Source organism: Tetrao urogallus (assembly GCF_951394365.1).
Source record: "Tetrao urogallus genome assembly, chromosome: 4".
Taxonomy (NCBI): Eukaryota; Metazoa; Chordata; class Aves; order Galliformes; family Phasianidae; genus Tetrao; species Tetrao urogallus.
Window position 1 is genome coordinate 59,217,356 of NC_136817.1, and position 26,882 is coordinate 59,244,237.

General features: G+C 38.3%; 2 protein-coding genes across 2 annotated transcripts in view; one reads left to right on the plus strand and one right to left on the minus strand.

The window, feature by feature from the left end:
* The window catches only part of EVC2 (EvC ciliary complex subunit 2), a gene marked incomplete at both ends in the record, with an annotated part of 62,153 nt that extends 51,659 nt beyond the window's left edge, over nucleotides 1-10,494 (minus strand). The window contains 3 exons of the mRNA XM_079534149.1: nucleotides 445-605; nucleotides 7,371-7,425; nucleotides 10,261-10,494. Coding sequence (XP_079390275.1) covers nucleotides 445-605; nucleotides 7,371-7,425; nucleotides 10,261-10,494 — 450 coding nt within the window. The remainder of the gene's footprint in view (nucleotides 1-444; nucleotides 606-7,370; nucleotides 7,426-10,260) is intronic.
* Nucleotides 10,495-10,589: 95 nt separating this feature from the next.
* Nucleotides 10,590-26,882, plus strand: part of EVC (EvC ciliary complex subunit 1) — a gene marked incomplete at both ends in the record, with an annotated part of 50,659 nt that continues 34,366 nt past the window's right edge. Inside the window, 9 exon segments of the mRNA XM_079534374.1 lie at nucleotides 10,590-10,763; nucleotides 13,814-13,924; nucleotides 16,642-16,725; nucleotides 17,265-17,497; nucleotides 18,421-18,505; nucleotides 20,549-20,647; nucleotides 22,764-22,901; nucleotides 24,670-24,828; nucleotides 26,382-26,598. Coding sequence (XP_079390500.1) covers nucleotides 10,590-10,763; nucleotides 13,814-13,924; nucleotides 16,642-16,725; nucleotides 17,265-17,497; nucleotides 18,421-18,505; nucleotides 20,549-20,647; nucleotides 22,764-22,901; nucleotides 24,670-24,828; nucleotides 26,382-26,598 — 1,300 coding nt within the window.

Genomic DNA, 26,882 nt, shown 5'->3' on the forward strand with positions numbered 1-26,882 from the left:
TACAATAAAAGAAACAATTCACAAACTGCAGCACAAGTTAAATAGTGTAAATAAGGAAATCAGAAAAAAATATTTATATATTTGTATAGACTCCCACTCTTAACTACCAGTGTATTAACTGACATACTCATCTCCTGGCTATCAAGCTTCCCTAACAAAAATATGCTGTGTATAAAGTTCAGCAGTCTATACATATGCAATTCATTACTATGTGCCAGAATTTAAAAAGCAATCACATTGCTGTATCTGCTACAATAATTATTTAGAAGCCTCCCGACCATTTGGTATTGCTGAAGCCATCTAAACTGAATATAATCACCTAGGACATAATTAAAAATGCACTAACTGAATAGCAATTTTCCACCAACATCCACTTTTGATATAATTGCTGTGATGCTTATAAGCTTATAAACACTGGAATCAGCAAACCATCTTTTTACTGACCAGCTGGTGGTTAACAGAAGAATCTCGTTTGAACAAAATCTTCCTTGTCCATGAGGGTATTAAAGCAAATATCGAATGGCTCCACTGATCATCCAAGGCTGCAGAAGTCAAGATCAGATCAGGGACTTCATTTGCTTGAACCATCAGAGGCAACTGCAGTGCTGAAACCAGGGCAAGACTCTGTATTAGAATTAAAGGCGGCTCTTGTGCAGCAGCTGCTTTGGTGCACGTCATGCCTGGGATGGGATCGTGGTACCCCGTGCTCTGCACACACATGGGGACCTGCACACGTTACCCTAGAGCATTTAAAATCTAAACAGGCAATGGAGGGTAGGTAGGAAAACAGAGATTGGGGATAGGTAGGAAACAGAGATGGCACTTGCCCAAGAAAAGCCAGCAAGAATTAGAACTGCATCCTACCAAGGGAGCTCACATATACTCCACATTAAATCACGTAACGCATGAATTAAAAAGTTTCAGCAATAAATCAACTATTAATATTTTCAACACAAAGAATCTTTTCAGCAAAGCATAAATAATTGAAGCACTCTACAATGTGAGTGGCCTCACTATTAAGAGCGGCGTGCTTCTGCAACAGTCTGCCAATTAACCATTGCATTTTTCAGCACATATTCAGAACAAAAATACTTCTTGGTTGACTACAGGTGTCAATTACTTTTCAGCTGATTTGGAGTACTACTGAATCAAATATTTCAATTTAGTAACTACAAATATCAGTGCTATCCTATTCACCAACTCTCACATTTTTAGTAAAGTTTATGCCATGATACTACATGAAATTACAAGAGCTTTAAAATTACGTGATAATTAGTTTCATCTAAGAAATGCACATATGACAATAGGAGATTATACTAAAATTCAGCAATCTTCTAGCTGTAAAAAATAAAGCTGTTGAATGGAAAAAAAAATGGAAACGAAAATTTCAAAATGATAGTTGGCTTTCTATGTAGAAAGATACATTTTGTCACTCTCTGCATAATAGTTTTCACTTATTACCTATTTCTAAACCCTGTGTTTTAATCATTAGCAATACATACACATGGGAACAAAAGCTCTCACTGAAGAGCAAAGGCTTTTTGGCAAATGGCTGTTTTTGTAAATTTTTATTTTTTTCAACTATTAAATGTTAATGAAATATAAAAAGCTGAACATACTGAAAATACTGAACATACTGACAACCTCACAATTACGAGAAGCCTCCTGTTTTACAAAAGACAGTTTTGCGTTGTAAAACCAATACAGAGAAATAATATCAGCTGTAAATAGAAAAGGAGTTCACAGCACAATTATAACTCGATGTTCAGATGAAGGTCCTATTACGTGTCTATGAATGCACACGGATCACTGAAAAGGCTTTTGTTAACATAAGGAACGAGATTCATTCCTGCTGCTTACAGAACCCAGATGGACAGGTGCACCTTAGGGAGCTTCATGCAAGATCCCATGTTTTTTTATTTGTGAGAGTGGTTTATACTGGATAAAACTGTGCTTATACAGGCCAGGAAAAATTACTTGTTTAGATTTTACAGCTAGTTTTAATTCATTTCCCTAAATTTCACTTGCATACTTAAACTATTCACAGTGCAACAGACGCAGACCAATTTAGGGACCATAAAAATAGTAAGAAAAATTTGGTTAGGAGAACAGCAACACTTAGTTATAATACCAAATGTCTGCATACTTTTGGGACTGGTATTTTTCAGGGCATTCATGCATGCTGCATTTCAGTTTCAAGATGAAGCAACAGCCCAAATCACCTGGAATGCTGCCAGTGCTGAACTGACATGCTGGCTGCCAGCCTGGTCCCACCTGGCCACAGCATTCCCCAAAAGATCAAGCAGCATATTATACCTTGCCTACAACAGATCCAAGTCTATGTTCTGACAACAGAATCATGCCTCTTCTTATATATATTGAAACACTGAAAGGATTCTTTTCATACTTGCTGTTCCTTTTAGATGTTGATGCAATTGCCACCTCACACCTACGGAGGTGGAGCACCAACTTTCCTGTTCTTGACAGACTACAAGAGAAGCATTTTCCCTTATAGAAAAAGAAGCCCTAATTGAAGATATGGAGCTTCTTCTTAGAGTTTTACAAGATTCAGAAGTCAACATGCAAATATGTATGGGCTCTGCTGAGCAACTATTGCCTCTATAGTGTTTCTTTTCTAGCACATCACTTCCTTCTGCATCTTGGATGAAGGCAGTCAGACAAGAGGAGTAACTGATTCATTAAATACCTTTTGTTCTTTGTGCCCTATACCATGAGAGCTCTCCATCAGCATATCCAACTACAACTGCCCTTTTCATGTGACAGAGAACTCTGATACTTCCCTCTGGATGGTACCAAGTCCATAATAACAGATTTAATCAATGGATCATTTTCTTTGCCTCCGAATAGAGATCTGGATTATTAATTACACAGATGACTGCTTTCAAGTTGTGCTTTGTCATCACTTACATCCTCAGCAACGTGGACAGCACCCAGCATAAGGTTCCAGAGATGTTATTTGGCTTCTCCATCACTGGTAATGAAAGGCCAGGGATTTGGTAGGTTCTTCATGTTACGTCAAGCAGTCTTGATGTTGATGACAATTACAAGGATACTTCTGCAAATTCACTTGCATCTCCCTAGTATTTAGGGGAATGCTTTGCTCAAATAGATACAATCAGTGTGATGCATGTCCATTTTTTTCTCATCCTTTATGTTTAACAGCACAGGCTGTTTGCTAATAACCTGGTTTCCCTTGCCAGTAAAGCAACACTTTTATATCTCATTACTTTCTGTAGTGTCAAATGTCAGTTAAACAAAATATGCTTTTCTTCATCCACAAATATTTAACTGTCACTCAGTCCAGTTGACCTGCAAGAATGTAACTGCTTTTCTACAGAATTCATTGAATACTTTAACCTCATGACAACATATTTGTATTTATCAATTCACATACTGCTTCTTCTCAGATGAGGTCCTACATGGATTGTAGATAGCTGAACATTGTTTGAAAAGCCAAATACTGAACACCTCAGAAAGGATATTACAGGCATAAGATGCTCTGAGGTTTCCAAGTCTATCCTAGATTTCTGTTCTGAAATTGCTTTTTTACAAGTAGATTCGTCTGAGGTTAGAAAATACTGTTGCTTGACTTCTGCGGCCTTTCACTAACAAGCATCGAGATTTCTTTTTGATACCCTGCAGATCAAAAATGAGAGCACACCATTGTCAGTGCCTCTTCAGAGGTGCATCTCAATTGTTACACCAACTCTGTACTCTATTCCTTCCACTCTCTTACAGTTCTAATCTTTGTCATTTTTCCGGCTGCTTTCAAAAAAGCCATTATTTGAGCTGCAGTGTTTACTTCCATTGGTTCTAAACAGAAGCTATTGTCAGTCCTTTTTGAAACACAAACTTTGCTAGCTGAAGAGCAGTTCCAGCCACACGCTGCCAAGCTGCTCAGCCACTGCACCCCCCAGCCAGGAGCTCCCCACGTGTCGAGCCTGAGGCCAAAACATCCTCCAGTGAGCATCACCACAGAGCATGAGACTTCATCTGGGGCTTTACTGCAAACATCCCCAAAGACACCAAATGAAACATTCATCAAAGAAAGGCAGTAGTTTTACTTTCTTCTGAGATGGGAGAGAATAAAATAATCTCCAAGATGAAATTTTCTTTCTCTTCCTCAGTGATGCATGTTAAACATTCCACACATTTACAGTCTATAATCAAGTCGATAAATATTTGAACTTACTTCATCAGCATGTTATTTAAATATTTTCCAATTATTTAATCCTACATAACCAAATATACAAAGAGATATACCAGAACCCTGCCTAAAATTGCATATTCCTAGTTAATTACTAGTGCTGGCAGTTTGACTTTGTATTGAATTGCCAAATGAAAACATGAAAATAAATATTAATTTAACAGAAACAGCTGGAAGACTGGCATTCTATTTTAACACATGTTCCTACAGCACTCACTCAGTCCCTCACACAGAGCCTCAATAATAAAATTTGAAACGTGCCCAAGTAATTGTAACAGTCTCAAATGAATAATCAGACCAGAACAAACAGCAACCGAGTTCAATTTCCTTTGCTATTCCCCCTGCACAGTCATTTGACAACTCATTTGTTTTGTGCACTACTGCTTTGGGTGGTGACCTTACGCTCTTGGAATTTTAGCAGCCATAGTCAAGGCACATACAATACAAATAGAGAGGAGAGGTCTCCCACCATCACCTCTCATTACAACTGCTTTCTGTCAAATACAGAGAGGACCCAGTGTGGTACAAAATGCACCTAACCTACCACGTGAAGTCTGTCATGATGATAGGTTTGTGTTCACGTGAGCTGGAGATGGAAGAATGGCTATCTAAGAAAAGAAACTGTCCTCTGTTTGCGATCAGCCTATTGTCCTTTGCTAAGACGTTAGCGTGGGGACCTTCAATACTAAACTACAAGCCTGAGCCACTGGACTAAAAAGGCTGCATCCTGAATACACCGAGGGTGTAGGTTAGTATTCGTGGTAGGTACAACTTCTACAACCTCCAGTGCCTTGTAAGTACTTGATAGCAGCTAAGATAAAAGCACAGCAATTAAATAGGATGACATTAAATTAAATAGTCTTGTAATAGATTTCCAGCAAAGATTTCAGCGTGTCCTTAAGGCTCCCATACCTTTACAATAAACCCTAAACTGATAATATATGTAGGAGGGTGAAGGCTGTGACAAGTTTGTGAAATGTCAAGTTCACTTTTAAAAATTAATTCATTTAAAAACAATCATTCTAATTCTTAGCTCTCACAGGTTGCATATTTCAAGTCCCAAATCACAGTCCGATTTGCTTTTCCGCTGAATTTATCAGTAAAGCTTTGAATTACTTGGCTTTATTTCAGTAGGGAAAGGAAAGAGTTAAATATACCTGTTTACTATATTATTTTTGTTGCTGTTCTCAATTATTCCTTGTCCTAAAAACCATCCAGGATACCAGATCCAATTTAAAGTCTTTTCAATTACACACAACAATGAACAAGCAAAGGTAGTAATTTACTGTATTGCAGTTTTGAATGCTGCCATTAGCTTTCCTTGTTACAAAGTCAAAGAAATTACAGGCACCAACCAGACAAAACAAATCTATTTTTCATGCTTGTTTTGCTAAATTAAGCCAGGCTATAACATAATTCTACAAATCCATTGTGCTCCCCTATCACAGAGGTATTTTGGGTCTGCTTTTTCTAGTCTTACTCAGAAAAAAACTTGAAAAAAACTTCAACCAGGAACTGCGAAATCTGTGTGCTGTCACAAAGAGTTTCAATTCAATATGCTGCCATTTTCAGTGGCAAATGTTTTATGCAGAAGTTCCAATCTCACTGCTTTCACTGAGAACTTCTTCAGTAAGAAATAAACATTCTACTATCTTGATCAAGCAAACCTCTTAGAACTTAGCTTTAAATGTGTTAAAAATATATTCTTACTAGTATGGGACAATTCTCAGATATAAAATCAGGCATATGATTCAGCACTTTCCTTTAGCATGTAGCAGCCTTTCCTTTAACATGTGTAATTACCTACTAGTGGGAATGGAAGACAATCAGCAAATAATACACACACACAAAAAAATCATTAAAATCTTCCAATTACTTCACTTTGTCTAGTGTCATAAGGTTCTCCTGAACTATAAAACCACATGCAATTCCCTTCTCAGTGGATTATATGTTATTAATTTGTAACTCATAAGAAAGGAAGATGTGAGCAGAAAAGCTTATATGATATAAATACAGTGGGGAGGAAAAACAAAAAGGAAACCTGAGAAAATCTGAATTATTTGCTTTCTTATTTAAATTAATAAACTCATTTTGAATTAGCCACGGCACTGGGCAAAGAAATTAGAGACATCTCACTAGATGACTGCTTCAGTCTGTGCAATTTCTTGGCAAATGCATGTTATGGAATCATCCTTTGGGGAATGGCATCCTCTGCCATGGAGGAAGGGTCTGTTACAGACATTACCTCCTTCATAACGCAATAATCCTTAATAACTTATCTCCACAACACTTCTGTGAAGCAGCATGTTATTTATTATCTCTGATAAAGAAAATAAAGACCAGAGACTCAGAGAAACTACAAAATTTGTTCAAATCTACTCAAAGTGTCTGTGGCAGCAATCTTCAGATGCAGCTCCTTTAAGCTGCAAGTGATTCCTTCAAGTATAAAGATAGTTCAAAGATAGTTTCAGGATTAGCTACTGAAAGTGTTAGCAAAGCTACTGGAAGTGTTAGCAAACATGTAGTGGTAATGATAGCTTCTGAAAAGCAACAAGCTGTCGACCAGATTCAAGTAACATGGTTTTTCTGCAACACAGGGAATCGGTGTGCTTCCTACACATCCTTATCACTAAAAGGGAAAGAGAACTCCTCCTGAAAATGATCTGGGGCAAGGAAGGAAGGTCATCTCATAGAGGCTCCTTTCTATATGAACTGCTTGGGGAGCCTAATTTCCAAGAGAACTTTCCCCCATGGTCCAGGATGAAGATGTCCCACTGACAGGTACAGAAATAGGACACCATGAGTGCTTCTACCTCTGTAGGGCTGTACGTCAGGACAGAAATGCTGACAGCACATATTTATAGACAAGTACAGATGGTCACGCTCCTCCAGCAAACTGAACTATGGAGTAAAGCACAACAGTACTCTGCGAACCACTCAGATTTGGTTTGTTGGGCCAGAATCTCTGGTAAAAATCCTGATGGATTTAGAACTAGACTGCATCGTTTCTTCTCTCTTCCCTTCCTCCCAAGTTAGAGTGCAAGTAAAAAACTAGGCACAGCCTCAGTCCCCTGCCAAATTGCACACCCATCTCCTTGGAGTGCTGAGATTCCCACAGGCTGACAAGAAAACAGCTCCATACCTGTCATCCCCAGACATTTTGTCTCTTTTTGAAGCCACGGATCATCTGTAATAACCTGAAGTTAAAACAGAAGAAAGCAATTATAAAAAACAATTGTTTTCTTAATCATTTAATATTAATTAAATTCTTCAGAAGAATTTATGCTTTACAGTTAGAATCCTATTCCACCAAGCCTTGAGTTTCCAAAATCAACTCATACAAGAGATACAACACTGACTTGTCAAGCAGTATAAGCAGTATGAGTGCTGCTGCACTGTCATAAGAGTATGCACACTTGGTTCTCTGGTTCTATTTGTATTTGGTATTACGAGACTGAGACTGCACAACAGTAGAGCTGAAGTGTTTGATATTAAGTATGAGTCTGTTCTTAAACAATAATTCTTTTCAAATGTAGAACCGAGGACACGGGCAAATCCCATTGCTAGGAGCAGCAGGAATCAGTTCATACTGAATAAACAAGCCTAAGCAGATCCAAAGAGACCACGGGCTAAGAACTGTAGCTTATGAGACTCCGGCCTGTGTCCAGACCATGGAGATTGTTAGAAAAATCACAGCTCTAAAACTTCAATAAAGGAAACTAGTACTTTATAATGTCCAGTGTTTTGAACATGATGGAGCAGTCACATAAACAAGCTCTCGTTCAACAAAAATGGTTCCCAGGGAGAGAAAATACAGTTATGAGAGCCAGCTGATTAACAGCTATCTTCCAAGTTCACCAAACAGTGTGACCTGCACTTGCTGTTCCTGTATGCTCCCAAGCACTGTGTACAAATAGTGTTAGTCCCGACATACAACAACACCATTATTACAGTAGAGCAAGTAAGGGGCAATTTTACTCTTTACCTGCTTGAGAAATTCATCATCTTGATTACTGCTACAGCTGCAGTGTCTGTTAACCTTGTGTGAAAACAATTCTCACTTAAGATAGGGCACCTTCCCTCAACATTACAGGAAGTGCAAGACTTCTCAGCATTTTTAAGCAGAAAATAAGCACATGCAGCTCTCTGAGCCCTGGGATGCAGCTCTGGGACACATCAGGCACTGAGCTCTTTGTTGGGCACTACTTACATATCTCCAACCACTCAGTTGCACAGGTCCTCCTGCATAACTAAATTACTGCATCTCTCACTCCAGCACTAATTTCTTCTCATTAGCTGAACAATCTAGATGATCCTGAATTTTGATTGCTCAGGAGCACCAAAACAGCACAAAACTCCATCAGAAATCTTAAACGATTTTTTTCCTGGTGATGATTTATGCATATGAATACACACATGAATTTGCCATATATGCATATATACAGCAGTAGAAATAACATTAAAAGAGTACTAATCTTTGCCAGATATTTCTAGAACAGTCTGTGTGCACTGACAAAATGTGTACCAGTGCAGTAAATGACTGTAATGACACTATTTTCATCACTGATGAAATACAAGAACACAGGAGAATGGCTTGTGTTAACATAAATCCTGTTCATAAATACAAATCCTAAATATGATTCTTCTGCAATATATGGGGTGAACATTAAATGTCAACAGTTTCTTTGTAAACAAGCCTGTAACAAAAGCAGACAAACAGCAGTCTAAGCATGCATAAATGAGTGCAGTGAAGGCAGCTTATTAGCCAAGCCTGCTGCCTCGGCAATTAGTGTAGAAATGACTCAGGACTTCTAGAGACTCCAGGCATTCATTCATCTGTGGTTTTACAACAGTTCATACACAAAATCTACAATATTTTTGTGCCCATTTGCATCAACTAGGAATGACACCACAACACTCCTTGCTCCTTGTTTTTCTTTCTGTCTTATTCCGTTCTCAATACTCTACTCCAGAAAACTGAATCTGAATATTCATTTATTTTCTTCCAGTCAATTCCAGAAAACTTCCATGATACCAGAGGGCACCATGAGGAGCTTTACATCAGCAAGCAGGACCCAGCGCCAACCCAATGGGACAGTGCAACCATGATGCTTCACAATTAACTGAATGCAGCCAAATTGCCAGCATGCATTCCCCTACATTTTACTTTTTTTTTTTTCTGGTGGAAAAATAAGCGTTGGATTTGCTTTCTTCTTTTTCAAGCACTACTGTTTCCCGCCTATGAAGTTTTTATAGCCAAAAGACAAGGCAGAATCATAGAATCGTGAAAATCATCTAGTCCAGCCATTGACCCATGCTGTGACTGCTGTAGCCCATGTCATTCAGTGTGACATATACCCTCTTCCTGAACTCCCCTACAAACAGTACTCCACCACCTCCCAGGGCAGCCTGTAGATAACAGTTTATGACCCCCTCCAACCCCCACTACACATTCGCTAGTATTCACCACACAGAACTACACTGGTGTAGTTTCAGACAGCTAAACAACTACCTAGAGAGAAAAAAATAAAAGCCTTATCTTAAACCACTAATGGCATTCCTAATGGCAGGCTGACACCAGTGGGCAAGAGCACTGTTATTCGATATAAAAATCAAATGCATCCACTCAAGAACAGATAAACGCAGCTGGTGTCAGTGTGGGATTTGCAGTGCCCTACCATGCAATCCCTGGGAGCTATCCCTGCCCGTGGGACCAGCACAGGGCCTCCTTGTGACTATCAGGGTTCTGGCTGCATGTAAGCCAGCAGTGGTGGGCCTGCGAGCCTTCCAAGTGCAGTCTGTGTTGATCACAGCAGGAAGGCAGGTGGTCGCCCAGTGACTGAGCCCCAGCAGCACATGGTCCCCTGAGCCTTCCTAGCTTGAGGCAGAGGGGATGACCGTATGAACGCCTTACTCCACCGTGCCAAACCTCCCGGCACACAGGGCCCCGGAAGCTCGCCGCCCGCAGCTGTCTGTGCAGGGCCTGCTGCGAGCACCCCCCGCCAGCCCCGGGAGCGGGCACACCGCCTTACCCCAGCCGCCGTTCTCCCGCAGTGCCCCCGGGGCGGGCCCGGCACCCCGTGTTCCCGCGCGGGACGTCGGGCTGCCGCCCCGAGGGGCTGAGCGGGCGCGGAGGGCAACAGTACCACGAGCAGCCCGGCCAGCAGCTGCCCAGCTCCGCGCGGCGCCGGGCCGGCCCGCGGAACACCGCGCAGCCCTTCCGAGCGCAGCCCCGATCCAGGCCGGGCCTCAGCCTTCGCATCCATCCGCCATCCGTCTCCTCCCACCACGGAGAAGGGCGGGCGGACGGGCGGCGGGGACCTCCTCTTTGGCCGAAACGGCCCGGGTCGGGCCGAACACGATGGCGGCGGTCCCGGAGTGCCTGCGGGCGGTGGGGCTGCAGTTCTCGGCGCGCTCGCTGCGGGTGCTGCCCGCTCTGCTGGCCCCCGCCGTGCTGCTGGGGCTGCTGCTGGGGGCCGTCGCCGCCGCCCTGCTCTGCCGCTGCGCGCTGCTGCGGCCGCGCCGGCGGAGAGAGGTACGGGGCCGCCGGGCGGGGAGCGGGTTCAGCCCGGAATGCGCGGACATAGAGTAGCGAAAGCGATTTTGTGAGCGGCCCTGGGGCGCTGCTGGGCCGGGCCGTGCGCCGAGCGGCGTGAGGAAGGCAGATCTCCGCTGCGCTGGGGTTGCCCGGGTGAGAGGCCGGAGTGACCCCGGATTGACTGTGTGAACTCAGTGGTGGCTGGAGAGCCGTGTGATTCGTGACACCCGCCTGCTCAAAGCATTTCCAGTGCTTTGCTAATGTAGACATCGTTATAAACGGCTCCAAAAAGACACTGCTTTAGGTGTGGATGTGTTCCAAACCCTGGTCTGTATCCTGGGACTTGTTTTTAGCTGCCCGCGGCTTTGTCTGTCACGGGGAGGTGAGCTGTGTTTGTGAGGTACTTGGAAACAAACACGCATTTCCACCCTACAACAGGAGGAACAGTCCAAAGAAGGAAAATGTAGAGCACAGAAGTGTTAATGTTCCCTCACAGCAGTAAATCTGCACCAAAGTGCGTGTGTGAGGATGTGGGAAATAGCCAGAGGGTCTGCTTGGCCTTGTTTCATGTCTGCATGTTTTCCAGCCGTACCTGCGCTGCTGCATAGATCTGTCTGCTTGGGCTGAGCACCACTGAATCCCCCCGACTGCTTTCAAGTGGAAGATTTGAAGCTCTGTTTGAAGCCATACTTTACCCTAACAATGCTTCAAATAGTGGATCAATGCAACCGGCGCGAGTGCAAGCTTCTCTGATTCAGTTTCTCATGTTTCCCGTCTTAATAGATGGTGTCTTTATTGTACCATCACTACCAACTCAAACACAGCCTTGTACAATATTATCCTTTTTGTCACTTACGTCAATAGGGAATAGAAGCTATCAGTTCTCTCTGGCCCAGGTCTTCAAATGCATTGAGGACCTTAAATGCTATTAAAATCAATGCGGCTGCTGTAAAAAAGTTGTTTATTTCTAAAAGCTGCCACATATAGAGCACAATGCAGGGCAGTCAGATTGTGCCCTAGGGTCTGATTTCCAAAAAACAAACAAGGCAACCTTAGACTATACCATTCACTTTCACGCACTGTCTGCCTCGGCTATGCTGTGGTACAGTTTCCTGGATGCAGTATTCTTACTATATAGTTGCTTTAATTTGGTAGCATTCTTTCTGTGTTATAGTTACTACTATAATAAAGGAACTACTATACTGGAGCTTCTGTATAATTATAATTTTACAGCCTTCTGTATCCAGAATAAAAGCAGGGATAGCATATCCCAAGCACGTGAGTTAAGCTTGCAGAAGGAACAGTGCCTGGAGAACCGCAGTAAGCTACCAGTGTTTGTCACACAACCCCAGTTAATCACTTCTTTATGAATGCATGCAGTGCCTTATTGATCTGAGGATCTGTGCATACAAGGAAAGTTTTATAGAACTTTTTCAATGATAGCTTCAGACGCTGTGGTGAACTTCTGTAGTATGCATTTCTATCGATTAAACTCTCCTATTATACTGAACATCATTGCTAGAGGCTCTTTGGATTGGAGTTTGTCTCATGATATTAGATTAGTTTAATGCAGTATTACAGTAATTACAGTTAAACTTAGTTTTATCCAGCTTCTTAATGACACAAAAGGGAAGGTCAGTATCACTTCGGTTGTTTTTGTAGATACTGTTTGGGAGGAGTTGCAAATGTGCAAAAGAGGGCAGAAATAAAGAGGAAGGAGATGAGATTAGAAGTGTTGGCAGAAAAGAAATGAATCCTGGAAAATTGCAAATACTGTTCAAGTTACACAATGGATATATAAAGGAGTGGAAATGAATAGTGGGTGAGAGTGAGTAGTTAAAGAATTAAGTTGAGGAAAGCAAGTTCTTAGTTTGGAATGGCAGTGATGCAATATACAGCAGTGAATCCAGCTTCCCAGCTGGATTCCACAGCTTGCAGTCACTCAGACAAAGTTTTATGAATGGTTTGGGACAAATAGTGCTAAGATTGCTGAAGTGGACTTGTAGCTGTTCTTTTGTGATATAGTAGGTTCTTGGGAAACAGTGTCTTCAGTTCACCATATCTTGGAGACTAACCCAAGAACATGATCTGTATTCCTGAGCATCTGTGTTCCAGAAAGGTGATAGAGGCAAGTCATAAGGAATTAAATCTATTCAAACCCTAAGCAGTTCTCTATATACTGAGAAAACTGACTACTTTATACACCAACTGACCAAATAATTCAAGGAGAAATTTCCCATTAGAGTTACATGCATAGTGGCGAAAGCCATACCATTAGACTACATGAAAAAGCAATCAGTGGAATAAAAAGCTGAAAAGTAAAAGAAAGAAGTAGTCAGGGTAGGGTGGCTGCCATCTTCTCCTTCACTGCAAAATTCCTTGCAGTGCTATTTTTGGATGCACTGATCGACCTCATTATTACTTTAGTCTATGCTAGTGTGCAGAGAAGCATGTGTGCAGCAGAGCACTTCATGCCTTTGTAGTCTGTGTCCAGACCAGAGGATGTGTTTGTTAAGAAAGAGAAGACCAATTATATGTGTTGCTTTTCGAGAAGGAAGATGGTGAATGCTTTATGATGGTTATTCATTCAACAGGAACTTTCTTGGACATAAAACTTCATTTAGGAGGTATTTCTCATGACAGGTATGCAAAAAATACTGTACATTCTACTCAAGCAATTGCAAACTATTTTAATTAACTTTTTTTAACTGAGAATTTGAACAAAGACTGTGAGCTTGTCATCATAGTAGTATAGTGTTGAGATGGATTAATTTGACACGTTTACATTATCTTTTTGGGTTAAAGTTTTACTTCTACAATGACAAATCAAATTCATAATGTTCAGTAGTTTAAAAGAATGCATCCTGCGTATATAAAATTATTGTTTGTTTTTAGTTTGTATTTTTCCGAAATTATCATTTCCAGCTGATACTGGAATCATTTTCAGAATGGAGACATGAACGGTCTTTGAGAGTAGCCTGGATATCCTCAGATGATTCTGCGTGATCTCAGAGTTATATTTTATCTGTTTTATCTCGGAATTTCAGAAAGATGATTCCCAGAGACTTCTGGAAAGTTTCAACTGCGATGGAAAAGAGAATCCTCTCACCAAAAGTGAAGCAGAACCCTATAAATCAAAAGAGGAGATGGTTTTGGAGGTAAAGCTGGGTTCTTTGGAGCGTATATCCATTTTGCTGAACGTATTAATCAGCACATTAAGGGCCATGTCCAGACGGTCTTGATTGTAGCGGACTTGCAATTGAGCCCTTAAAAAGCATTCAAAGAAATTGTGGGAAGGAGAATGAGTGGTGATAGCTTCTTACGAAAGCAATCATTTCAGGCATTCATTTCCCTTGTAAATTCCATTTAATTTGGGCAACTGTCCTTGTACATTTCCATCAAGATACTGAGATCTCTTTGGTCACTGGCTTCCTTAGTTTTGCCTGGTGGAAAATGTTCGCACTCCTGAAAAAGGAAGAAGTACTTAAGTACTGAAATCAGTCCTGATGGTTCATAATGGATTTTATTCCTTGAGAAGTCTTATTACAGAAAATCTGAGAGTGATAAAGTTTCCTCATCAGGTCTCATCTGGAACAAGTAATTTTTTCTAGTGCCTCCTTAATGTATGGATATAGACCTGAGTTGGATTGCATAGATCAGTGGAAGGAAATAGAATAAATAAACCAAACAGAGTACATTAAAAAACAGTACCTTCAATGTCTTTCTCATATAGGGAGCTCTCCCATCAGTTGAAGACACAGTGCAGAAGTCAAATGACCACAAGTAGTTGAACAGCACTGTGGTACCCTGGGATTCATGGACAAATAGAAAAGTAATTTGGAAAGAGAGTGGGAGAAGGTATAAATTAAATGAACCCTCAGTGAGAACTTCTAATCACTCACTTTTTTTTGTGGTAATCTCAAAGTAAACATGAGAATGAATCTGATGTTGTAGCTGTTTGCTTTTCACCCAATGCTGATTTGACTGCACTTTTTAAGTTAAAAGTTGTGGATAGCAATATTTAACAAATGTGCAGTTCAGATAAAACTATTATGCATAAATTAAATACATGCAGAGAGTGTCAGTTAAAGCCAGCGAGCCTGGTGCTTAGCTTTCAGTGAGGAATGGTTCCAGGACAAAGAAAAAACATTATTGTAAACATTTTAGCCTTGGTTTAAATTCTGGAAGACAATTGCTCTTCATTTCAGTTTTGTGATCAAAAAACTGTTGCAAACCATTGTTGGTCATTTTTTTGTGAGTTAAAGCACAGCATAACAATTGAGGATTGATTAGATTCTCTTTTGGAGTGCAAATCCTGTGAGAGAACTTGTCAGCGGTATAAAATTATGCATATTATCATTCTTTTTGAAAATGCATCACAGCCTTTAAAAGGTGATCATAACTATGTATATATCCCAGGCAAGGCTGCTCATATGTGACACGTTAAGAAGTAGCCTTGTTATTTGAAAGGGCTTTCTGCCATTTATTTGCCAAACTTCTAAGTTATATATGTTTTTTCTATTTGATTGTTCCAATTCCCTGAGGCTTTGGCTTTTACTACTATCAAATTGACAGTTCAGGGAGAAGCTTAGATGGCGAAATGTTTTTAGTGAGGTTAAAGCCTTCAGAAAAACAGATATTTTCATTCTGAGACCTTCCACGCTGCAATAATACCATAATTACTGTATTAATAATAATTCTATATTACTCATGCCTGCTGAGAAGCAGAATGCATTAGCTCCAGCACACTGTGATACAGCTTTATGGCTGTGGACTGAAGCTGCGTTGCCTCCAGCCATTTCAGAGCAATGAATCTGTCAGCTTCTATTCCTGAATGTATGCTATAGCAGTGGGGCTACTCAGCATGAGAAAATGTTTTACATACTGAGCCCCTTGCTTTTTTCTCTATCAGTAAATCCAAAAATGCCTTCTGCAAATAAATGAAATGGAGATAAAAAGGTGCAGTGATAAGAGTCTAACAAATGACGTAGTTTACTCCTCCCTTCTTATGTCTATTTTTGGATTTTAGTAATGCTTTGATATGTTCTAAAAAAATCCATGTAAGGAAAATTGTTTTAACAAGTCAAATTCTTTAATTTCATATGAAAAATAAAAACCAACAAAAATCCCCAACACTAAAATGGCTAGAACAGGAAATCTCCTAACTATTCTGTCTGTTGCATAAATCTGACCTTTTAATTGGACTTGCATAATCTCACGAAACAGAGCTGATTATCCCATTGTTCTGGGCAGTGGATAAGAAAGAGGAGGAGCAGAAAGTCAAGCAACATGAGATAGCAGGTGTTATGAAAAGAACACATTTTCTATAAAAAGTTCCCTGGAAGAACATTGCTATTTTCTCTAGATTAAAGGCAAAGGATTGCACTATGAAAGTTCTTTCTGAAAAAAAAAAAAAAAAAAAAGACTAGTTTTATTTAATCTGTTGATCTATTGTTTCTTTATTTAAATTGGAAGACAGAATTTACAGCCATGATGTGTGGAGCTTATCCCTCAGTATTTTCTATTATCAAGATTATTTCAGTCTGTTATGCAAAATCTGTAGCTACTGCTAAAAGAGCAAAGAAGGGAAATGAAAATATCTTGTGAATACCAACTATTGCCCGTTTTCCCTTATGGGCATAAAATATTTTGGAGCAGTGGTGATGGCAGTTTTCTTTTCTGGGTTTCATACCTTGGCCTGAATGAGTACTAGGAGAAGAATTTTCACACCTAAGTTGAAATAGTCAATAAACAGTTATCAATTGGAATGTCTAAGTTATATAATCAAAAGGGGGCATGGAATATTTACAGTGAACAACTGTCAGGTCCACTGTTATTCTCTAATCTTAATTGTTTTATCTTCTTTTGCACACAGGAAAATGAGTCTCCTCTGAACAGTAACGTTACAGCATTTGCGTTGAAGGCAAAAGTCATCTATCCCATCAATCAGAAATTTAGGGTATGGTTTTAGACTTGTAAATATTAATGGCAGTAGTTCTAAGTCAAAGTAAATTACAGTCAAGTACCGTAAGAAAATTTAATGCCAAATCTGTTTCAAAGGGATCTTTGTTTGTTTATAGGCCATTGACTCAGGAATTGTTTTGTAAGGCATCAGCTGCTTTCATCTCCCTCTGAAACTTGCAGTGCTTTTACGTTGTGTCCAGTCAATTTTCACTGCAGTCATGCAACCTTTTCTTCCCATTAACATTAATGGAGGTTATATCTGCCCAAGGAGATGTAAGAAAAAAGCACACAAAGATCTGCACTTCAGTAAAAAAAAAAAGAAATGACTCAGAGCAGATAACCTCATCAGATGAGTACTTTTCCAGGCAATGCAGAAACCTGTTGGGATGATAAACATTAATTTACATGGAAACACTTTTGCTGTGTATGTTGTTTAATTTTTTGCTTGGAAGCAAATGCTGCAAATTAATGAGGTGTTTATCTCAAGATTGAATTGTATTAATTAACCTTGTAAAATTTTTTTTTTGACTGTAGCCTTTGGCAGATGGCTCATCCAATCCATCTTTGCATGAGAATCCAAAGCAGACAGTTCTGCCTAATCAGGTAACAGAAGCATCTACCTCAGGCAGCCTGGAATCCCTTAGCCAGGGAGACAAAGAGGACTGTAGTTCCTCCACAACAATACATTCAACAACAAGTGATGACAGATTTCAGGATCGAGCCTTCTTCAAGGTAACCTGCTTCCCTGAAGTGCTCACATGTGAGAGGTAAGCAGTAAACCAACCCTATTCTGATTGTTTCTTGGTACGCTCTGGCAGTTTTCAAAACAACCATTAAAAGGTCTGGCATAAATGAAAGACTGGGCTTGAACGCATACATTCACCACAGGACAGAGTTATAGGCTTATAACCTTAAAAATGGTGGTTTGAGAGACTAGAAAAATGCTTCATACCCTGAAAGTCACTTTCTTGTTTATGAAATTCTGGGAATCAGAACTTCTCTTCTCATGAAAGGTATTATCACCATTAATATAAGGAGACCCCTTTTGCCTCGTATACTCTTCACTCATGCAGTAGATTATTGCTAAACTAATGGAGCCTTCTGCACTGCACATCATCAAGTAATACAGCTGGTATCTTGAGAACAGCAGATGACAGTGGTCATTCTCCTTGATTTAATAGGAACAGTTCACATTATGTTCAAGGAAAACTGTACATTTATCAGATGCACAGGGGATTAGCAAGTAGAGCTAATCCAAATGGACTATCAGCTCTTTTTCTTTTAGCTACACCATGCAAGTGAGGTATTCCTGAATGAAAAAATGTCTGTATTCTCATTTGCAAAAATAAAGAAAATTAGGTGTATGTCACTGTGAGGTTTGAGGAAGGTACAATGAAAAATATTTTCTAAATATCCACACGTTTTAACGGTTTTAATTAGAAGCTTTTTTCCCCCTTTCTTGTAGCCATTCATCCCCATATTTACCATGTCTTTTGATAAGGACTATTTTGATTTGCTTACTTCTATAGAGATTTTTTATCTGAGTTACGAGGCCCTGTAGAAATGATCTTACTCCTTTTCTAGGGGCAATGGAGAATTTAGTGATTAAATGAAACCGTTGTACAGTGCTGCTTTTTTGTGTGACCTCTGTTTAGATTGGTTGTAAAACTTCTTTTCATCTTTCTTTTAGTTTTGATGTTAAGCTCTGCCTTTGCAGTCTTCTCTTAAAAGATCTCATGCTTCTTGATGCTGAGCTTAGAAAAGAAGAACATGTGGTAGGTACTCATGTCTCATTTAGAGTTACTGGATTTGAAACCATTAACTGAATATTAGATTAGGAAATAATCAACATGAACTAGATGAGCAGTGTAGCAGAATTATACCTTTGCAGTATTCTTTTTATTTTTTTCTCTCTGTTCTGCATGTATATGATCTTCACAAAAAGAATAAAATACAATGAAATCTATTGGGCTGTGAAATACAGAAGTCAGACTGAATAACATAACAATTTTAAATCTTACTCCAGAGAATAAAACATAGCAGTTGGAGCTTATAAGAAGAGAAAAAAAATATATGTTTAATAGATAAGATAATGTTTTAAGGACATTTTTGGGCATTGCAACTCCAGGGACTGTAAGCTATTTGAATAAAACTGAAAATTCAGTTCAGCCGAGTCAGTACTTTTGTGCTAAGTAGAACATCCTGATTTTGTAGGACAAAGGAATTAAGACACCATTTAAACCAAAGATGACTACCTCTATCAAGGCACAGCATTCAAAGCTGACAAGACAAAAAAAAAAAAAAAAAAAAGAATTTACACAAAGCCACTGAATACCTGGTTCAGACAATTATTTAACAGTGCATGGTTGAGATCAAGTACGGAATCATTTCCATTACTGAGTTTTAGCAGAGGTAATGTAAATCTGGACATAAATTGGATAGCTTTCTTCTCACCTTCCTTCCCAATCTCTTAAGTTTGAATAGACTTGTCATTTGTGATACAGTTTGGTAAATGCAATAGGAATATTTCAAGGAGCGAGATTTTTCTGGGCAAGTTTCTCCCCAGCAATTTCTCTCTGGATGGATTTGATTCCCCTGTAAGCAGATGAGAAAGGGAACTTGAGATTAGCTTCCAGACTGAAGTTTAGTTTAGCCATGAAATGTTAAACTTGATCTTAAAGTTAGTCATAAATTTGTAAAAGAAGGTAAACTAACAACATGGTGATGTAGCTACAGAAACACTGGGAAAATTTGACTGACTTTGTGGCCCATGAGAAATGACCTCAAGAGGGTGGTGACTTTGACCTTTACCTGGAGCTTTTAATAGCTCTGTATTTTTGCTAGCAGGGAACCAGGGAGAAAAAAAAAAAAAAAGCTATGATTACAGGGAATAGTTCCTTCATTTTCCGCTTGTTTCTCTCACTCAAAGTTGATTTTAGAGTCAGTCTAGGAGAAGGAAAACAACTCTTAAGTGTTTTCTTAAATCTTTTCTTTCCCCATGCCTTTTATTTATTTTTTTAAACAGTATGTGATGTGTTGGTGTTTTGCGTTCAGAACTTCACAAAACTATGTCTAAAACATTGGCAAGTGAGATCCAAAATGTGGTCATTTAATTATTTTCTGCTGGGCAATAATATTTTCCAGATTTTGCTGTTTATAATATTTAATTTAGAAACATAAAGCATATAAATGTTTAAAAACAAGCAACTTCATCATCTGTTTTTTAGCACTTATGTAACATCTTTCAAGATGAAGACAAAGATTGAAATGTCTTCTTGAATTGTCTCTAAAATAACATTTTGAAAGAGACAAGGCATTTGATTATTCAAATTATCCAGGGTTCAAAATGTCCATTTGAAGCAAGTAGTATTTCAAACTTAGGAAACAGAACTAGAATATAGTTGTATTTTTTGTAAGAATTAGTTAGAATTTGAGATTGTTATTTTGAGTTATATATGAGGTTTCATATAAAAATGTTTTATACTCTATCTGGCATAATGCAATTGAAATCATTATAATGAATATGCTAATATCCTTTAGCTTAGATCTTTCTGTTTTTAAGTGGTCTAGGTACTTTCCAATAAAGGGTAGTTTCAAGTGTGTCAGATTATGTCCTTGCCCTCATTTGAATGTAAATCCGTCATCTGATATTCTGAAGACAAGTTTTCCATAATGGGAATTCTGGGGAATTGCTGATGATTTCTCTACTGTTTTGCTTATGCTTCAATGTAGTTTTTACTGATTCATTTTAATACAGACTTTGTGATAAATTCTGTTGATTTTATTCAATACTTGCAATTTTCTTTCCTTTTAAATAGATATTCATTCAGATTCTCAAAATATACCTCACAGACTTCAATCATAAGAAGAAGATGACTGATGATTTGTTCAAGAAGACATTTTTAATTCTCAAAAATGTAAGCGTTGGTTGGTATTTCAGACAATGGAATTCAGGAGTTAATTCCACCAATTCACGGGGGCTTCCATGGCAGGCTATCTCCCCTATATTTTTAAACAGCAATGACCTTTGTAATCCATTTAATAAGAAATGCGTAAAACTGTCTTGCTACTTGGTTTTCTGTATTACATTGTCCTCATTTCCTCTTAGTTGTTATCTGAAGAGATCAAAACAGATGTTTTTAATCTGTTAAGAATATTTTGTAGTTCAACTCACTCAAGTAAAGAGAACATTCTGAACCTTATTCTCTCAAATTTACTAATTTCTAATTATCAAGTCTTTGTCAGGTTCCATATATCATTACGAGTGATAGAGCAGTAGGGAATAAGTATTAGAAGAAAACTCGGTGTTCCTATCAGGGGAAAATGCAATTACTTTCCTCTTTGTCCTTCATCAAAATCCATTTTCACTTGTGAACTAAAATACATACTTTTGCAGTCAATGTACATTTCAGTTGGATTCACTTTTTTTTTTTTTACTATTACTAGAAAGCTGTACAAAAAAAAAAAAAAGATAGGAGAGCTGCTGCTTCCCCATTGTTTTCCACATCAGCATCACAGGAAGTCTGTATGGGAAAGCATCTGTGAAGATCATCTGGTCCAATCTTCTGTAGGAAGCAGGGCCTCCAATGTCCTGTCAAGCCAAGTCTTCAATATTTCCCATGGAAGACCACTTCTCTAGGCAGCTTAGTCCAGTATTCATTTGTTCTTACAGTAATTGTTACTCTTTTTTTCTTATATACTCATGAAACTTCACGTTTAGGCATTAAAGTCAAGTCTGTCAGCTTGCTAGCTGACAGCTAGGTGTCAATATTTTGTTTCTGCAGTCCCATAGTTTGTGAATCAATGACAAATCTCTACAGTTTTTCCCAATGAACAGAATGTTTATGTCAATTACAGCAGAATCTTTTGCCTTAAAATCGCTTGTCTTTCTTAAATCCTTACGTTTGATATTATTAGTTAATTGTAGTTACTAAATAATAAGTGAGATTTGGTGTGTAAATACCTCTAATGGACTTCAATTAATGACTTCAAATTATAAACAAATATAAAAAAAAAGATAGCGTTTCCCAGCATAGCTAAACCTTGGATTATGCTTGACAGCTTGGGTGTTTTCATGTAGGTAGCCAAGCTGCAACAAGACAATGACTAAATTTTGTTTATTAGTTACAGTAATCACTGGAGTAGCCTAATTGTTTAAGTGTCAATATGGGATTTCTGTACCCTGTATTCTGGAGAAAGAGATCATGGAAATATGGCATATTTCAGGCTGAAATAACTCACAAAGAAAAAGGCTGGCTATCAAGGATATTATCATTAATTTTAGACAGGATTTTCCTCTATTTCCATCATAAGAAAAAATTGTGGTTTTTTTTAGTGAAGTTGTTTGTGAACCTTGTCAAAACCTGGTTAGATTTCTTTAAAGCATAAAGGTGTTGAGGTAATGCGTTCACACCTAAAATCATGTGATGTTAAAAAAAAAAAAGCTTGTTCACATAAGGCATATTTAAGCAACTGGAGGACCGTCCATTGTATTATCAAGCTACTAAGTAAGGGCAGAGAATTAGTACTTGTTGATATTGTTAGCTATTGGAAAAATTCATCCTGGTTTCCATAGAGTGAAGAATTGGAAAACCCAGATAATTGCATGGGTTGTAATTTGTTCTTTATGTGCATTACAGGCGTGTTCATCCCTGTGTTACCACTCTGAAGGAAACACTGTATCTGGATACATATCTGTACTCAAAACAGACCTTGTATGCTCACAGCTGCTATTTAAGTTGGGCACATGTTAAAAAACATTTGTGGTTAGACGCAGTCCATGAGCTTTTTTACTACTATCTACCAAAACTTGAGTTTAGCAGAGAAAGACAACAGTACTCATGTGCTAATAGGGTTGTAATATTTGTACTAAGTGCCAGATACTTTTTCTCTTTCGTCACAGCACATTACCAAGAAACAGCTTTTCAAACACTTTCTCGGTTTCATTTGTCATGTACAAGGACTGACACCAATTCACTCTTGAAATTAAAAATAATGTACTTTTGTGATTAACAAATCACTTTTTCTTCCCAGGATTTTGAAGAATTACAGAAGCAACTGGATTCCAGACTCCAGAATACTGAGATGTCAGGAGCCCATAATTCAGAATACCAGACTGTAGAAGACTTAGAAAGGAAAGAAAGGGAATATTCTGAGCACATAATAGATAATGTAACTTTTTAATTTTTGCCTCTTTAAATATTATTCTCCTGATGAGGAATGCTTTTTTAATTAACTGTTGTATTGAATAGTCATAGCACTTAAAAGGTACATTAAAGCATTTTTATATTGCTCCAGTGGAGTATTTCTAACTACTTTTGATAGCCAGTGTTTTTATACACACAGTTGCATGACACTGTTTTAGATATGAGAAACGCCTATTACTTGTCAGATGGTGAGGCATATTTCAAGCCTAGGTATAGCCTGACTTTCAGGAATTTTATCATAGTACCTTTTTTCTTCGATGCCACATAACTAAAAGACTAAGAAGAATACTCTCTTCAGCAGAAATAATTACTAAGAAAATAACTGCAATACAATCTTTCAGTATGTTTTGCATATTTGCTACAGCAGAGCATTTTACTCCAGTAGTTTTGCATATTATGATAAAACTGTGTTTTATGTGGAAAATATTATCCGATTATAGGTACTGATTATCTTCAGTAGTGCCACTGCATCCAAGCTAGCTTACTTTCAAAAAAGCTGAGGGTTAAAAGCATTTGGTATATTCATTTCCAAGAAATTGGATATTCTGAAAGGTAGGCTACTTCCTGATCCCATTTCTGAGGCTTAACAAATATACTCTTGGTAAAAAAGAAAGAATGACAAGTCAGACTGATGACTCTGCAGGCTGCCTGCACTGATTGACCACAGCATATCAGCCCTGAACTAAACAGCTCATTATCAAAGTCTTGTAGAGGAGTTAATATTTTTTTTTAGTGCTGATGGTTAAGCGCTTCACTAGTATTTTTCCCAGTTTTGATTTATAGTGGAAGTCCTTTTAACAATGGTAGACCCATGTGAAGTTTCTTTTGCAATTTAATTTTATTCCTTAAGAAGTTGTTTAGAATTGAGAGTCAGTCACGTGATAGCTCTATGAAAGCTGTGCCAAGCAACATGAGACAGTTATTCACTGATGGCAGCCATCCTTCGGTGGGTCTGCCACTTTTGTGCTGGCAGAAGCTTTTCATCCATTTTTAAAATGATTTCCTCTATGCAGATCAGGACTCTGAACTAATCCACTCTTTGCCCAGGAATAGAAAGGTTTTCCTGGCCATAACTACAAAACTCACAGATCTTTAATGTAAATCTTTAATGCACACTATTAATCCCATTGGAGCCCACAGAATATCCACAGTTGTGCGCAGTCAGAAGTGGTTGTGGGATCAGAGCCTAAAGCTAGATATTACCATTAGGGATAATATATTAGAATGGGCACATGCACTGTGCCAATACTGCATAAAGTGCTTAATTCCAGCATAGTTAATAGAGTGGTTATGTGGTGTGTGGCTATGAAGGGCTTTGATGATGAAAACCAATATTTTTAGTTTTCCTTTTTCAGCAGAAGTGATATTTAACTGGAATACCTACTGCAACAGATTAAGAAACTTCACAAAAGTGAAGTTATCCTTTCTACTTTTCTCATTAACAGCATAGTGGGCTTCAGTAGATGAGGAACTAAACTTTCTGAGAATTGCACAGAATGACTCCTATTGCAAAAAGTCAAGATTGTCCAAACATACCATATATTGGTTGTGTGCCATCAACACAAACCATAATAAGTAGTCTCAAAATACAGCTTTATGCTGCGATTAGTACTGAAAGCAGTCTGTATTTCAGTGACTTGTATCTCATAGTAGACTCCTGTCTCTCTCAGTGTAACGTAATACCAGATTATTAATGAGGGAAAATGGATTGTTATTTGATTCATATTCAACAGATGGAATCTTTCTGGAAGCAGACTGATAAAGCCCAGAAGGATTTTTTGGACCAGTCAAAATGCTCAAGTGCCGAAGCAGCAAAGATAATGATGGACCTGACTGAGAGGATGATTGCAGTGGAAGGCTTATTAAATGAATCTCAGGATTTGCAGGCAATGGTAAAGTACAAAAAGAAGTAAAAGCCAAAAGGTATTTAGTCAGTCTGAACACAAAGCACAATGCAAGTGTACAAGTCTGTCCATCCTATATTAAGAATGCTGAAAACTGCTTACCCCAACTGTATGTCTTTCAGCTTCAAGCTAAGAGCTCAGTTCCTGCCATACAGCACACTAGAGAATGAACGCTAATTCACTTATGTTCTTGATCTCAAAATACAGTTTAGGCAGTCGTGTTAAGAAAAAAAGTGATGTACAAGATATAAATGCAGCCAATGAGCAAAGAACAAGAACTCTGTGATGAGGGAGAATCATTACTCTGGACATTAACACTTGTTTCTTTCAAAATATTTATTCCCCTTTGATTAAGAAATCCTAATTTAGATGAATATTGTCATTTGGGAGTGATTCTGTGTGTCTAATGACTTTAACTGTACTTGAAAACCCTTACTATTTCATAGGGATGTGGTCTTAAGAAGGAAAAATAAGCTTAAAAGTACATCAGTGCTGTGCTTTTAAATGTAACAGATCTCTGTCAGATATGTGGCTTACTTCACACAAGAGAATGAAACAGTTGCTTGGAATTTATAGATTAACAGTACAATCAGAATCTATCCCACTGCATTTTTTTTTTTTAGTAATTTGAAGGATAAATTGATCACTAGCTTTATTTTGTTTACTAATAAAAATATGTAGAAGTTATTAATTTGTTTATTTTGCAGTGGAACAGCTAAGGAAACCAATCTGACCATGTTTGAAGGCAGTTTTGGCAACTGATCACATTTGACCCACACTGTGCTACTATAGCATTGAAAAGTTGCTTTGAATGGACAGTCTTCAAATGAGGTGTTTGGATACATGATAGAGAAAACATTAATACCTGAAGTAACTATCATCATACTTGCATTTATGTGCAAAAGTCACAGCCTGTGCATCTCCAATAACTAGAGTAGTTGTCACGTTTTTTCTAACCTTTCATCATTGTCTAAAGCAATTCCAGCTTCACTCAAAAAATCTTGTTCCCTACAGTAATCCTGGTTTCTTCTTTAACAATGTAATGGAAACTATTAGGCAATTTTTTTTCTTTTTAAATGTATTTACTGAACTCCAGCTTACCACACTCTTGATGAAATCCTAGCAGTATCAAAATCAAATGTGCCCTCCACTTACGAAGGCACATAGTGATGTGCTATTGCTATCCAGTATCTTCAAGAGATATCCAGGACTATGTTGCACCTTTGTCTATCATTGCCCCTCAAGTATTTGAGTTTGTTTCACAAGTTTCATTTTTTTCTGCTATTAATGTCATCTTGATAGCTGCAGTTAGTGAGAACACTAATTTTCTATTTGCTCTTTCAAGTGAACATGAAATGAAACCTGCTGCAATCCTAAATAGGTCAGGAGTTTTGGAACTACTTAAGTACCTCAAAGCTACTACCCATATTACCTTGAGAAGCCTCCTGAGTTCTCTGTATTGTTTGGAATTGAATAGTTCAATTAAAGCATGTGTGACCAAAGATTCTTAGTTTCTAAGCAGGATATTTTGTTTGTTTTAGGACATTCAGGAAAGGTTATTTAACTGGGAGCTTATGGTGAAAGTAGTTGATTCACTGAAGTCCTGTATACCAGAAGAGTGCAGGTGTAGGTTGAATATGTTATCAAATATTCTGGACCATTTAACTGTAAAGAATAAGCTCTCCGTTCGACAAAAAGAAGAACTTTTAACAGACCTACACAAGGCCTTCTGGGAACAACTGACACATTTCACTAATGGTGAGTAGTTAGACAAGAGGTCACCGTTTAATTTAAGTATGATTTCTCTTAATTGTATTAATTAATACAAAAATTATGGCTTTAATCCTGTATGCCTCTGTTTTAGAAGTGCCTTGATGAATCGGCCAAAAACACAATCCTAGTGGAAGCTGGACACTTAAAATGAGAACTTTGGCTTTAAGCCTCCTAGATCTTGTTCCTAGCATTACTTCAAACTTATTCTATAGTTTGTATAATCTGTACCTTATTTCATTGATTTGAAGTAGAGTCACATATGCTGCTAA